Source organism: Theropithecus gelada, chromosome 16 (assembly GCF_003255815.1).
Source record: "Theropithecus gelada isolate Dixy chromosome 16, Tgel_1.0, whole genome shotgun sequence".
NCBI lineage: Eukaryota > Metazoa > Chordata > Mammalia > Primates > Cercopithecidae > Theropithecus > Theropithecus gelada.
This window is the reverse complement of record NC_037684.1, coordinates 14,636,503-14,650,424: the sequence shown is the minus strand read 5'-3', so window position 1 is coordinate 14,650,424 and position 13,922 is coordinate 14,636,503. Positions and strand designations below refer to the sequence as shown.

Here is a 13,922-nt window from a genome sequence, read left to right as displayed (position 1 = left end):
CAGGCTCCAAAATCAAAGAAGAATGAAGGAATCTTTGAAAAGCAAAAGATCACCAATAAATATAATTAAACATATGTAAAATGAACCCTACTAGAAATCAAAAGCTGAGACTTTAAATCTCTAAGAAAAAACTGGCAGGGGATGACGCTGGTATTTACAAATGTCAGTTTCTTCATCCTCAATGAAAACGGATGGAAAGGATATGGAACATTAGTAGAAGGAATTCTGTTAGATTTGGAGAAAAAGCTACCTAACAATAATGCCCAGTGGCCATTAGGATTTTCATCCAAATGGCTATGAAAACTTTTATCTCCTACCATTTCTAAATACAAGTCAAACATTTATCTGTCTAAACTTTAACAACATGGAGTTGCCTAAAATCTCAAGATTTCTTCCTAGGATCACCACCCTTCCTCTTCAAAGACTGAATCTCAAAGAAGCTGAAAGCACCAGGTACTCCAACAGCATACAAAAACACTTACCCATCAGTGTTATAAGTTTATTCTTCAGCTGTGTGTCTAACCGTGCAATCATCATCTCCACTGCATTCCTAATTTCCCGAACACGCTCATCTTTTGCATTTCTTACAGCTTCTACGTTCCTTTCCTAGAAGATAAACAGGTAAGAATAATTTTAAGGGGGTAGATTTTAAAAACAGAAGCACCACATTATAATATTGCCTAGAATAGATAATAGGAAAAAGGTAGAGGAAGGTCAAATGGAAATGACCCAACTCGCTTATATTTCAAAACGGCAGACATGCAATCAAAAACACAAATTTTCTGCATAAAGAATGTTATAAATGATCACTTGGTTCTTGATTCCTAAAGGGGTAAAACAAAGAAGGCATGTTTTTAATTTAGCATATGGTCCACAAACTTCATTTTAAGTTAGGAAATGGTCCATAAACCACACTTATGACTGTCATTCTGCCAACTTGAAACAAAATGCATTCTAAAAATATGCTTAGTATTTCATTCTTTGGGGCTTATCACACTTTTTCACAGAAATAACATTATAAATAGCCCACTAAAGCTGTTTGACCTATACAATATCTAAAGAGTAATGTTAAATATTACACTTTCAACTCTGTGGAGTTCTAAATCAGGACATCACAAATAGTTCATTCCTTAGCAAAAGAAACTCACCCAAAAGCTGGAGATCCAAAGAGTGTATAACTTAATGAATGACTGTAAAAGTCAATATTGATTCTGTTTAGAAGTCAATTATTAGGGCCAGGCACAGTGGCTCACGCCTGTAATCCTAGCACTTTGGGAGGCCAAGGCAGGTGGATCATGAGGTCAGGAGTTTGAAACCAGCCTGGCCAATATGGTGAAACCCTGTCTCTACTAAAAATACAAAAATTAGCCAGGCATGGTGGCAGGTACCTGTAATCCCAGCCACTGGGGAGGGTGAGGCAGAAGAATCACTTGAGCCCGGGAGGTGGAGGTTGCAGTGAGCTGAGATCTTGCCACTGCACTCCAGCCTGGGACACAAGAGTGAAACTCCGTCTCAAAAAAAAGAAAAAATAAGTTAATTATTGACTCTGTAACAAATGGACTTTTTAATTTCACTGATTTTCTAATTCTGCATAGGTGGTAATTCTCTGACTCCAACTGCTTCCTTACAAGCCAGGGGTTTTGTATGGAAATTTCTCAGATACTCTGAAATTTATGGGATTTGACTATAGGTACAGCCTATCAAATTTACAAATCTTGAAAATCTTGATTTCAACATCTGATTAACTTATATTATATAAATATATTATTATACATTACAGATTAAAAACAAAATAATTATATTTTAGTAGTAGTCTTACCACTTCTTGAACTAAGCTGATCAGTTCCATGAGACGCCGACGAAGTTTGGCTACCTCTTCATTCACTTTAGTGACATGTTGCTCATAAATTTCTGCCAACGGTTTAAAGGTATGTCCGCCATGCTATTTAAATTAGAGTAGCTTTAGAATACTTTCACATATCTCATCTGCATTTACATTCCTGTGTAACACTCTATGGACACTAATAAACTGGTAAATATTTCAAATGAACTTTATCTTATTAGCTAATTAATTTTGTTGAAGCAGGCCAGTGCCTGCTTAAAATCACTTAGTCCATGCAGGAACTCTTTCAACATTGTACATAAAGGGCTTTAGCAAAATACTCATTTAACTAGAAATTAACTTACTAAAAAGAACCAAAATCTTTAGCCACAGCCCAAATCATCTGCTACAACCTTATCAGTCACTCACTCTTCTCTAAGGCAACACTAGTTTTCTTCCACGTCCTCAAACTTCTTTACACCAGGACTTTACAAAAATTACTCCCTCTTATTAAAAAATAATTCTCAGCTGGGGGGAGTGGCTCATGCCTATAATCCTGGTACTCTGGGAGGCCAAGGAGGGCAGATCGCTTGAACCAGGGAATTCAATACTGGCCTGGCCAACATGGCGAAAACACGTCTCCACTGAAATACAAAAAGTAGCCACGGATGGTGGCACACACCTGTAATCTCAGCTACTCAAGAGGCTGAGACATGAGAATTGCTTGAACCTGGGAGGCAGAGCTTACAGTGAGCTGTGATCGGGTCACTGTACTCCAGCCCAGATGATAGAGAGAGACTTTGTACCAAAAAATTATAATAATTTTTTAAAAATAAAAACCAAAAATAATAATGCCAGGCACGGTGGCTCATGCCTGCAATACTAGCAATTTGGGAGGTTGAGGCGGGTGGATCACCTGAGGTCAGGAGTTCGAGATCAGCCTGGCCAATATAGTGAAACCCCATCTCTACTAAAAAATATAAAAATTAGCTGGGCATGGTGGCACATGCCTGTAATCCCAGCTACTCAGGAAGCTGAGGCTGGAGAACCACTTGAACCCAGGAGGCAGAGGTTGGAGTGAGCTGAGATCATGCCACTGCACTACAGCCTGGGTGACAGAGTGAGACTCTATCTCGAAAAAACAAAACAAAGCAAATAATAATAATTCTCCATCTTCCCTCTCCCATCTTAGTTTGTCTTAATCCTACTCATCCTTTGCAGCTCAGATTTACAGGATCAGCTGCTATAGTTATGCATCCTCATCAGCTCTCTGTATTTATTCCTCCAATTTATCACACCAATTAAATATGTAATTAATTGTTTGATATGTTCATCACCAAATCCCTAGTCTTTATCACAGGTGAATGAATTAGAAAGATGCTCGAAGAAAAAGCCCAGGATACAAAATTAACAAAGGCAATGAACCCATTTTCCATCCCACAGAATTACTACAGAGATAGAAGGCTAGTTCTGTAGTAACCTCACAAATTCAGTTGCATTCAACTCAAAGAACAATTTTTATAGCTAACTACCTAAAAATAATTTTGATTGGTAACCAGAATTATTAAATTTTTAATATAAGAAGCCTCCTATAAGTTCTTACTAGAATTGTCTTATTTAGCCAAAGTATCCCATTATTGTCTCCAAAAAAGATGTAGATTTTTACATGTTCACTTTAAGTATAGAAAAAAAGTCTCTACTTATTATCTTACAAAACCTATGTATTTAAAGTATTAAATGTAAGAACTTCTTAATTTTTTCTAGTCAGCGTATTAATATTCAAATTCTAACAGAAAGCTCTCTGAATTGAGCTCTACTCAACCAATCTGGCCTGTCACTTTCTAGGTAAAACATACTGACTGATGTCCACAGAATGATCAATTCTCATGGGAACTCTAGATACCTACCCACTTCCATTTCCCCCATCACTTATTTTTCCTCACTGAGAATCTATTGTATTTATTCTCAACCTATTTAGGCCAATTGTACTTAATATTGTAAGGAGATCATTTAATTAAGTATTCAGAGGCCAGGCACGGTGGCTCACGCCTGTAATCCCAGCACTTTGGGAGGCTGAGGCAGGTGGATCACCCGAGGTCGGGAGTTCAAGACCAGCCTGACCAACATGGAGAAACCCTGTCTCTACTGAAAATACAAAATTAGCCAGGCGTGGTGGTGGCGCATGCCTGTAATCCCAGCTACTAGGGAGGCTGAGGCAGGAGAATCACTTGAACCCGGGAGGCAGAGGTTGTGGTGAGCCGAGATCCCACCATTGCACTCCAGCCTCAGCAATGAGTGCGAAATTATTTCTCGAGAAAAAAAAGTATTCAGTAAACAACAGAATATGACTTTAAAATAAAAAAGCTGCTTCTAAGAAAACTAACTTCAATGCTTCAAGCTCAATAATGGCAGACTGTCTTTAAAAACTGCTCTTGAATTCAATTGGAAAAAAGAATGTAAAAAACAGAAAATAATTATAAGATCTAGATATGTGCACTCAATGTTGTTTCACAAGTGTCTAAGTTCTTGCTCCATTTTTTTTTTTTTTTTTTTTTTTGAGACGGAGTCTCGCTCTGTAGCCCAGGCTGGAGTGCAGTGGCCGGATCTCAGCTCACTGCAGGCTCCGCCTCCCGGGTTCACGCCATTCTCCGGCCTCAGCCTCCCGAGTAGCTGGGACTACAGGCGCCCGCCATCTCGCCCGGCTATTTTTTGTATTTCTTAGTAGAGACGGGGTTTCACTGTGTTCGCCAGGATGGTCTCGATCTCCTGACCTCGTGATCCGCCCATCTCGGCCTCCCAAAGTGCTGGGATTACAGGCTTGAGCCACCGCGCCCGGCCTTCTTGCTCCATTTTAAAGGAACTAAAATTGGAAACCCTGGCCAGTACATCGATCAACTGACCTTTAATGAAAAAAGTGACCTGGATCCTACAACAAAAAGATTTGCAAATGAATAGAGGATATGTTGCATAGGTGTTAGAGGTTAAAATATTTATGTAAGGGGCCCATGTCCTACATTAAACTGCACAAACAAGATTCTCTAGAATAAAAGTACGATACCTTTAATAAAGCATCTATAAAGCAGATGTATTTTAATTTTCATTCTACGAGAGCATAATGACACTATTTTCTATCTGAATAAGTATTTCAGTGCCTTCTAGTCTCTAACTAAAAAAAAAATACTGAATTTGTTCTGCTCACCATTCCTCCCCAAAGTGCACACTGATGGCAGATACACTTCTTACAAGTCCAGCAAAATACACTAAGTTTTTCATGGTGATTTTCACATCTATACATTATGAAAAGAAAATAAAGTTATAAATTAAATAAAATTGGAACATTATCACCTCCACAAATTCTTAAGCTTGAGCAAACAGGTCAATTTTAAATGATTATGTCTCAAGAAACACAGTATAAAATGTACTCCATGGCTTCTGTAAAGTAAGCTAAAGAAGTTTATGTGGACAATTTTTTTAAAGTACTGTTTTCATTGATCTGGACTTTATAATCACATGCAAAATACAGATTTGCTTCTTAAAGACATCATATATATTGCATCATTTCCAAGCAGCACTACAGATGGTAAATTCTATTGTACTACTACATTCTGGGCATGTGCTTAATAATATTGATTATGCATTTATACCTACATGAGCATGCACAAGTACTTTTCCTACATGTGGTCAATGATAACAATAATCAAGACACATGATTAACTGCACGAGTTAATACTAGACCCTCCTGGAAAATGAACAACTCAATTTTAAACTTTCTTTTAAACTGGACATTCACATGGAAAACAATAAAGTTAGACTCTGTTATGGATTGACTATGTCCCCCCTCAAATTCATAGGGTAAAGCCTTAACCCCCAGTGTGAATGTATTAGCAGACAGAGCCTTTAAGAAAGTAATTAAGGTTAAGTAAGGATCATAAGGGCAGGACCCAAATCCAACAGCACTGGTGTCCTTTATAAGAGGAGGAGACACCAGGCGTGCACATGCACACAGCAAAGATCATGTGAGGACAGAGCTAGGTGGTGGCCATCTATAAGTCAAGGAGAAAGGGAGGCCTCACCAGAAACCAACACTACCAGCATTTAATCTGGGACTTAACACCTATCAGAACTGTGAGAAAATAAATTTCTATTGTTTAAGCTACTCAGCAGTATTGTTATGGAAGACCTAGCAGACTAACACAGACCCTTACTTTACACCATATACACAAATAAACTACAGGCCGGGTGTGGTGGTGGCTCATGCCTGTAATCCCAGCACTTTGGGAGGCAAAGGCAGATGGATCACTTGAGGCCAGGAGTTTGAGACCAGCCTGGCCAAAATAGTGAAAACGCCTTCTCTACTAGAAACACATAAAATTAGCTAGGCGTGGTGGTACACGCCTGTAATCCCAGCTACTCAGAAGGCTGAGGCACGAGAATCACTTGAACCCGGGAGGCAGAGGTTGCAGTGAGCTGATAATCACACCACTGCACTCCAGCCTGGGCAACAGAGCAAGACTTTGCCTCAAAAAAAAAAAAAAGAGAGAGAGAGAAGAATGAAGGTTTAATATCCAGAATATATAAATAACACCTATAATTCAACAAATAAATTTTTAAAACTCCCATTTAAACATGAGCAAAAGATCTCCAGTAAGCATATGAAAAGGTGCTCATCACTACTAATCATTACAGAAATGTGAATCCTAACCTCATACCATATTAGGATGGTTGCTATAAAAAAACAAAAAAAAAAAGCAAGTGTTGGCCAGGATGTGGAGAAACTGGAACCCTTGTGCACTGTTGGTGGGACTTAAAATGGTACAATCACTATGGAAAACAGTATGGAGATTCCTTAAAAACTTAAATTAAAAATAGAATTACCATACGATCTAGCAATGCTACTTCTGATTACATAACCAAAAGAACTGAAAGTAGAGTCTCAAAGACATGAACATCCATGTTCATAGCAACATTATTCACTACAGCCCAAAGGTGGAAGCAACGCCATTTTCACTGACAGATGAATGGATAAACAAAATGTGACATATACATACAATATAATATTACTCAGCCTTAAAAAGGTAGGAAATTTTGACACATGGATGAACCTTGAGGACATTATGCTAAGTAAAATAAACCAGTTACAAAAAGATAGGTACTGTACGGTTTTACTTATATGCGGTATCCAGAGTACTCAAACTGATAGAAACAGAAAGTACGATGGTGGCTGCCAGGGGCTGGTGGGAAGAGGGAATGGGGAGTGGTTTAATGGGTACAGTTTCAGATTTGCAAGTTTAAAAAGTTTTGGAGATTGGTTGAACATGTGAACATGCTTAACATAACTGAATTGTACATTTAAAAATGATTGCCGGGCGTGGTGGCTCACACCTGTAATCCCAGCAGTTTGGGAGGCCGAGGCGGGCGGATAACAAGGTCAGGAGATCGAGACCATCCTGGCAAACACGGTGAAATCCCGTCTCTACTAAAAATACAAAAAAATTAGCCAGGCGCGGTGGCGGGCGCCTGTAGTCCCAGCTACTCAGGAGGCTGAGGCAGGAGAATGGCGTGAACCCGGGAGGCGGAGCTTACAGTGAGCTGAGATCGCGCCACTGCACTCCAGCCTGGGCAACAGAGCGAGACTCCGTCTCAAAAAAAAAAAAAAAAATTAAGATGGTAATTTTATGTGTATTTTACCATAATTAAAATGTTTTAAGTATTCTATTGTTTATAAAGTAGATATACTCTTGCAATTTTTTTTTTTGAGACGGAGTCTAGCTCTGTCATCCAGGCTGGAATGCAGTGGCGTGATCTTGGCCCACTACAACCTACACTTTCTGGGTTCAAGCAATTCTTGCTGCCTCAGCCTCCCAAGTAGTTGGGATTACAGGCGCCCACCACCACGCTCAGCTAATTTTTGTATTCTTAGTACAGACAGGGTTTCACCATGTTGGCCAGGCTGGTCTTGAACTCCTGACCTTAGGTGATCCACCTGCCCCAGCCTCCCAAAGCGCTGGGATCACAAGCATGAGCCACTGCGCCTGACCCACTCACGCATTTTTAAAAAAGCATTTCATTGATGAAGGACATCGATCTTAGAGAAAATACTTACATAGGTTTATATTTTATATTTCTAATTCATAAGTAATCAGAGTATCAAATGGGAAATTAATAAAGGTTAGAAAAAATATATCAGATACTGTTTGGAAGCTCACATAGCAAGACTTCCAAAATACCAAATTTATAATATAGCTTTTACAATATAGAAAATTTGCCAAAACTCCTCTTAATCAACAGCCTGTATTCACCTGCAAAAAGGGGAGGCCAGTAGGCATCAAACAGCAAATAAGAAAGACTAGCAGGTTAGCAAACTGTAGCAGTCCATTCCTTTTGAGAGGCTCTAATAGAACAGGCCCAACAAGAGGTAAAGGGTCTTTCCAAATAGTAATACCCACCACTTCAGAGGAAAAACACCTAAGTGTTCACCTAAGAAATGTGTTATTATATAGAAAAGAAATTAAATAACTATTTTTGGTGAGACTTCCACAATGCTACAAATGACAGAATTCCTTAAAAGTCCAGTTAAACCTGAATAGCAGCTTTTTAGTTTTAGTTTTTTTTTGGGGAGACGGAGTCTTGCTCTGTCACCCAGGCTGGAGTGCAATGACACCATCTCAGCTCACTGCAACCTATGCCTCCTGGGCTCAAGTGATTCTCCTGCCTCAGCCTGCCAAGTAGCTGGGATTACAGGTGTCCACCACCACACCCAGCTAATTTTTGTATTTTTAGTAGGGACGGGGTTCTCCACATTGGCCAGGCTGGTCTTGAACTCCTGACCACAGGTAATCCACCCGTCTCGGCTTCCCAAAGTGCTGGGATTATAGGCATGAGCCACCACACCCGCCCGAATAATAGGTTTTAATTCTGATTATGCATCAGAATATGGTGTTATACTACCATAATTATCAGAATATGGTGTTATACTACCATATACTACCATAATTAAGCCTCTTTTTTTTTCTTTTTCTTTTTTTAAGAGATGGGGGTCTTGCTATGTTACCTAAGCCATCCTCTGGGCTCAAGAGATCCTCCTACCTGAGCCTCCCAAGTAGCTGAGACTATAGGTGCACACCACCATGCCCTGTTCTCTTATTTCTATGGTTCTAGTTCCTCAGTATAATGAAGAAACAAATAAAATTTTTTCTAATGACCTGTGAGGTTTCAACCTCTTGCTTTACCATGTTGTGACTCTACAGAAAGTGACCAGGTTTTATTTCTAAACATTCAAGGGTCCTGGACTCTCACCTAATTCAAGTTATTTTACTATTGCTGCACAGTGAAGCCTTACAATTAACCATGTTGTAGCTTCTTCATCTATAAAAACAAATCACTGCCACATCATTCTTTCCTTTCTTTATCTGCTCCCCATAACAACTCTCCAGATACGTTCAAAATTCTTCAATCATGGAACATAAGACCATTTATTCACTCTTGTCCCTCAAATGACTTAACACAGTATTATCACTGTGTCCCCATTAAGCAGTTAACAGAAATTATGTCTCATTTACCTCTGTATGCCTATCATCTAGCAAAGCACTTTCTGTATGGGGGGAGGAGAGGGCAAGGGGTGCCTGTGTATATACATGGCATGAAATAACCGCTGTTAAATAAACATAATACGAATATGTTACTTAACAGCAACAGCACATGATTGAAAGAATTAAAAACTTAAGAAATTTAACACTACTTATTCATAAATAACTAAATGGCAACTACCAATATAGTGTCATTAAACAACACAAAGGCAAAATCCATTCCATATTGAACAAAGAAATTGAGGACATACTTGTCCTTTTCATTTTCTTCATGTTTGGTGAGACTGCAGAGTTGAAGAGTATCAAGCTGTTGTGTTACTTCTTCTGCCCAACGACAATTTACTAGTTCTCGTAGCTGGAGTGGAGCACTGGGGAGAAAATCCATACATATACACTAATTCATGAATTTCAGATTATTTTATAAAATAAACACATTTCTCAAAATAGAGAGCACAATAATACTCATACCATAACACTATTTTTTTTTAAGAGATAGAGTTTCACTCTATGACCCAGGGTGGAATGCAGCAGCATGCATGATCATGGTTCACTGCAGCCTTGACCTCCTGGGCTCAAGCGATCCTCCTGCCTCAGCCTCCTGAGTGGCTGGGACTACAGCAGCACACCATCAAATCCAGGTAATTTTAAAATGTTTTGTAAAGACAGGGATCTCGCTATATTTCCCAGGCCGGTCTTGAACTCCTGGCCTCCAGTGATCCTCCCAAAGTACTGGGATTACAGGTATGAGCCACTACCTGGCCCCATAACACTATTAAAACTAAAAAAAAAGAAAAAAGAAAAAGACACAATGAAAAATACTCTTTGCAACTTATTTTCACCATATTAACACGTCATTTACAAAAACAAACAAAAAAACTAAACAAAAACATATGATTCAGAATATGGACTGAATTCTCAACTTCTGAGTCTAATGCTGTATTGTTGGCATGGTGGCTCATGCCTGTAATCCCAACACTTTGGGAGGCTGAGGCGGGTAGATTGCTTGAACCGAGGTGTTCAAGACCAGCCTGGACAACATGATGAAACCCTGTCTCTACAAATAATTAGCCAAGCGTCGTGGCATGTGCCTATAGTCCCAGCTACCCGTGAAGCTGAGGTAGGAGGACCACCTGAGCCAGGGAGATTGAGGATGCAGTGAGCCAAGATTGCGCCACTGCACCCCAGCCTGGAGAAAGAGTGAGACTCCATTTCTTTTTTTTTTTTTTTCTGTTTTTTTTTTTTTTTTTTGAGACGGAGTCTCGCTGTGTCTCCCAGGCTGGAGTGCAGTGGCGTGATCTCGGCTCACTGCAAGCTCCGCCTCCCGGATTCACGCCATTCTCCCGCCTCAGCCTCCCAAGTAGCTGGGACTACAAGCGCCCGCCACCACGCCCGGCTAGTTTTTTGTATTTTTAGTAGAGACGGGGTTTCACCATGTTAGCCAGGATGGTCTCGATCTCCTGACCTCGTGATCCGCCCGTCTCGGCCTCCCAAAGTGCTGGGATTACAGGCTTGAGCCACCGCGCCCGGCCGAGACTCCATTTCAAAAATAAATAACTAAATAAAATTTCATCATATAGCCACACTAGACACATTTCAAGTGATCAACAACCACACGCAGCTAGTGGCTACCATACCGGAGAGTGTAGACATAGAACACTTTCATCATTATAAAAAGTTCTACTTGACAGTGCTGGTCTTATAAGATAATATAAGAAAGGTGGGACTGGGCACACTGGTTCACACCTACAATCCTAGCACTTTGGGAGGTCAAGGTGGTAGGATCCCTTGAGCCCAGGAAGTCAAGACCAGTTTGGCAAAAACAGTGACATCTCATCTCTACAAAAAATAAACGAAATTAGCTTGGCATGGTAGCACACACCAGTGGTCCCAGTTAGGAGGCAGGTTGACGTAGGAGGATCACCTGAGCCCAGGAGGTCGAGGCTGCAGTGAGCTGAGATCGCGCCACTGCACTCCAGCCTGGACGACAGAGCGAGACCTTGTCTCAAAAAAATAAAAAGTAAAGAAAAGTGAATACAAAACGAAAAAATGGGCAACAGATGGCACTCCAGCATTATTTTTTGAAACCAAAAGTAGAGATAACCTAAATGTCTCTCAATATGGGGATAAATAAATCAAGGTATAGTCATAACATTGATTAGTCACTTTTAAAAAAAATGACTTATATATACATACAATCAAGAAAAGATACCTACCATATTTTACATGAAAAAGCAAACTGCAAAACAATATTATATCATTGGTACATTTTAAGAAAAAGCATATGGGAATCACATACGCATATACTTAAATATAGGCACAATTATACTGGATTAGGGCATTACAAAATACATGCACAAAAAATAGTCTAGAAGAATAGATACCAAATCCAACAATTTCTTTTGCAAGTGTTATTAAGTGAGAAGACAGGGCAGGGAGTATCAGAATCAGAAGCCTTTTTATTTTATATTTCTCTCTACCATATGGATTTTTTTTTTTTTTTTTTGAGACACACTCTCGCTCTGTCACTCAGGCTGGAGTACAATGGCGCGACGTTGGCTCAAGTGCAGCAGTGCGATCTCAGCTCACTCCAACCTCCACCTCCTAGGTTCAAGCGATTCTCATGTTTCAGCCTCCTGAGTAGCTGGGACTATAGGTGCGTGCCACCATGCCCGGCTAATTTTTGTATTTTTAGTAGAGACAAGGTTTCACTATGTTGGCCAGGCTGGTCTTGAATTCCCGACCTCAGGTTATCCAGCCACCTTGGCCTCCCAAAGTGCTGGGATTACAGGTGTGAGCCACAGTACCTGGCCAAACTATCTGGATTTTTTTAACCAGAAACATTAAAATTTTTTGCTTCATTATAAAAGATAAGTTATGGCCTAACTATCTGGATTTTTTAACCAGAAACATGAAAAATTTGTTGCTTAATTATGAAAGGTAAATTAAGAACTTACACAAGTATTTTCTAAGAGAGGCAGAGTACAACATAGTAAACATAATTTTAAGTCACATGAATTAGTCCCTGCATTTCTTTTTCTAGTCAGATTGCTTATTTCTACTCAACTATCTTCAAGAAGAAGAGAAATGGGCTGACTTCAGGAAAACTGCCTTTATGAATCCCAAGGCACATTCTGACCTTACTATTTTCCAAATTCACAAATAATCATAGCGAAACACTTACCGGCAATGAGGACATTGAGCTCTCTGCTCTGTCAGCCAGCGCTAAGGGGTCAAAAGATTAGATTTTGATTAGAAAACACCATTACTTTATTTATATATATATATAAAAAATAATACAAATCTAATGAGTTTTAAGCACTGTCTAGTGCTTAATTTTAGAGATACTTACAGCAATAATAGGCAATCTACTGTCTCCTTTACACTATCATCCTCATAGGGATAAACTTTTAAAGGGACAGAACTCAGTGCAAAATAGCTGTTAAAAGGCTACTCTCACACAGGAAAAGGAATGATTCCAGGACTAGCTGATTCTCACAGGGAACGTGTATATAATCTTACTATTGTCTTATAATAATGACTGTCTCCTTTGCACTAAAAAATAAACCATAGTGATGATTTATTTCTATCTAGTTTACTACTGAATTTAGTTTTTGAAAAGCTAATTCAAAAAAAGGGAAGCTAATTCTGAGTTACATACATTATAGACATGTAAATTAAACCTAAAAAAATGAATAAGCAATAGAGCACAACTTTTAAGTCTTAAAACAGTTTCATAGGGCCAGGCGTGGTGTCTCATGCCTGTAATCCCAGCACTTTGGGCGGCCAAGGTGGGCAGATCACCTAAGGTCAGCAGATGGAAACCAGCCTGGCCAACATGGTGAAACCCTGTCTCTACTAAAAATACAAAAATTAGCCAGGAATGGTGGCAGGCACCTGTAATCCCAGCACTTTGGGCGGCCAAGGTGGGCAGATCACCTGAGGTCAGCAGATGGAAACCAGCCTGGCCAACATGGTGAAACCCTGTCTCTACTAAAAATACAAAAATTAGCCAGGAATGGTGGCAGGCGCCTGTAATCCCAGCTACTTGGGAGGCTGAGGCAGGAGAATCGCTTGAACCAGGGAGACGGAGGTTGCAGTGAGCTGAGATCCTGCCACTGCCTGGGCGACAGAGCAAGACTCTGTCTCAAAACAAAACAAAACAAAACAAAACAAAAAGGTTTCATAGTTCAGTAATTGAAGCTTCTAGATATCTTGGTTTCCTCATAATTACAAAAAGGTTTTAGAAGAGAATAATGTCTCTACTAAACCAAAAATTATGTTAATAATTTATTAGGAAACTGAGAGCAATCTTATACCATATGGAAGGAGATGTTAAGATTTTCTGACTAGTTTTCAGGAAACAACAGGTTTATAATAAAACAAAAAACTTTATGTTTTAGTTGTCTGATAAATAGGTTCAGAGGTAAATAACTATGATCCTACACCAACGTACTCCCAATATCTGTTATTTGTTTATCTCTTTCTACTTTTTAAAATGAACATGAGCTCTAACT

The 13,922-nt window shown here is 39.5% G+C and overlaps 1 protein-coding gene across 10 annotated transcripts in view; it reads right to left on the bottom strand.

The window, feature by feature from the left end:
* TRIM37 (tripartite motif containing 37) overlaps window positions 1–13,922 on the bottom strand; it is a 127,737-nt gene that overhangs the window by 98,506 nt on the left and 15,309 nt on the right. For 8 of the 10 annotated variants that reach the window (XM_025363344.1, XM_025363347.1, XM_025363351.1 and 5 more), the window contains 5 exons: window positions 12,590–12,630; window positions 9,660–9,776; window positions 5,022–5,109; window positions 1,820–1,942; window positions 483–606 (listed from right to left, as the gene is read on the bottom strand). In XM_025363344.1, coding sequence (XP_025219129.1) covers window positions 483–606; window positions 1,820–1,942; window positions 5,022–5,109; window positions 9,660–9,776; window positions 12,590–12,630 — 493 coding nt within the window. Of the gene's footprint in view, window positions 1–482; window positions 607–1,819; window positions 1,943–5,021; window positions 5,110–9,659; window positions 9,777–11,329; window positions 11,405–12,585; window positions 12,631–13,922 lie in introns of all 10 variants that reach the window. The other 2 variants (XM_025363353.1, XM_025363352.1) reach the window with 2 other exon arrangements.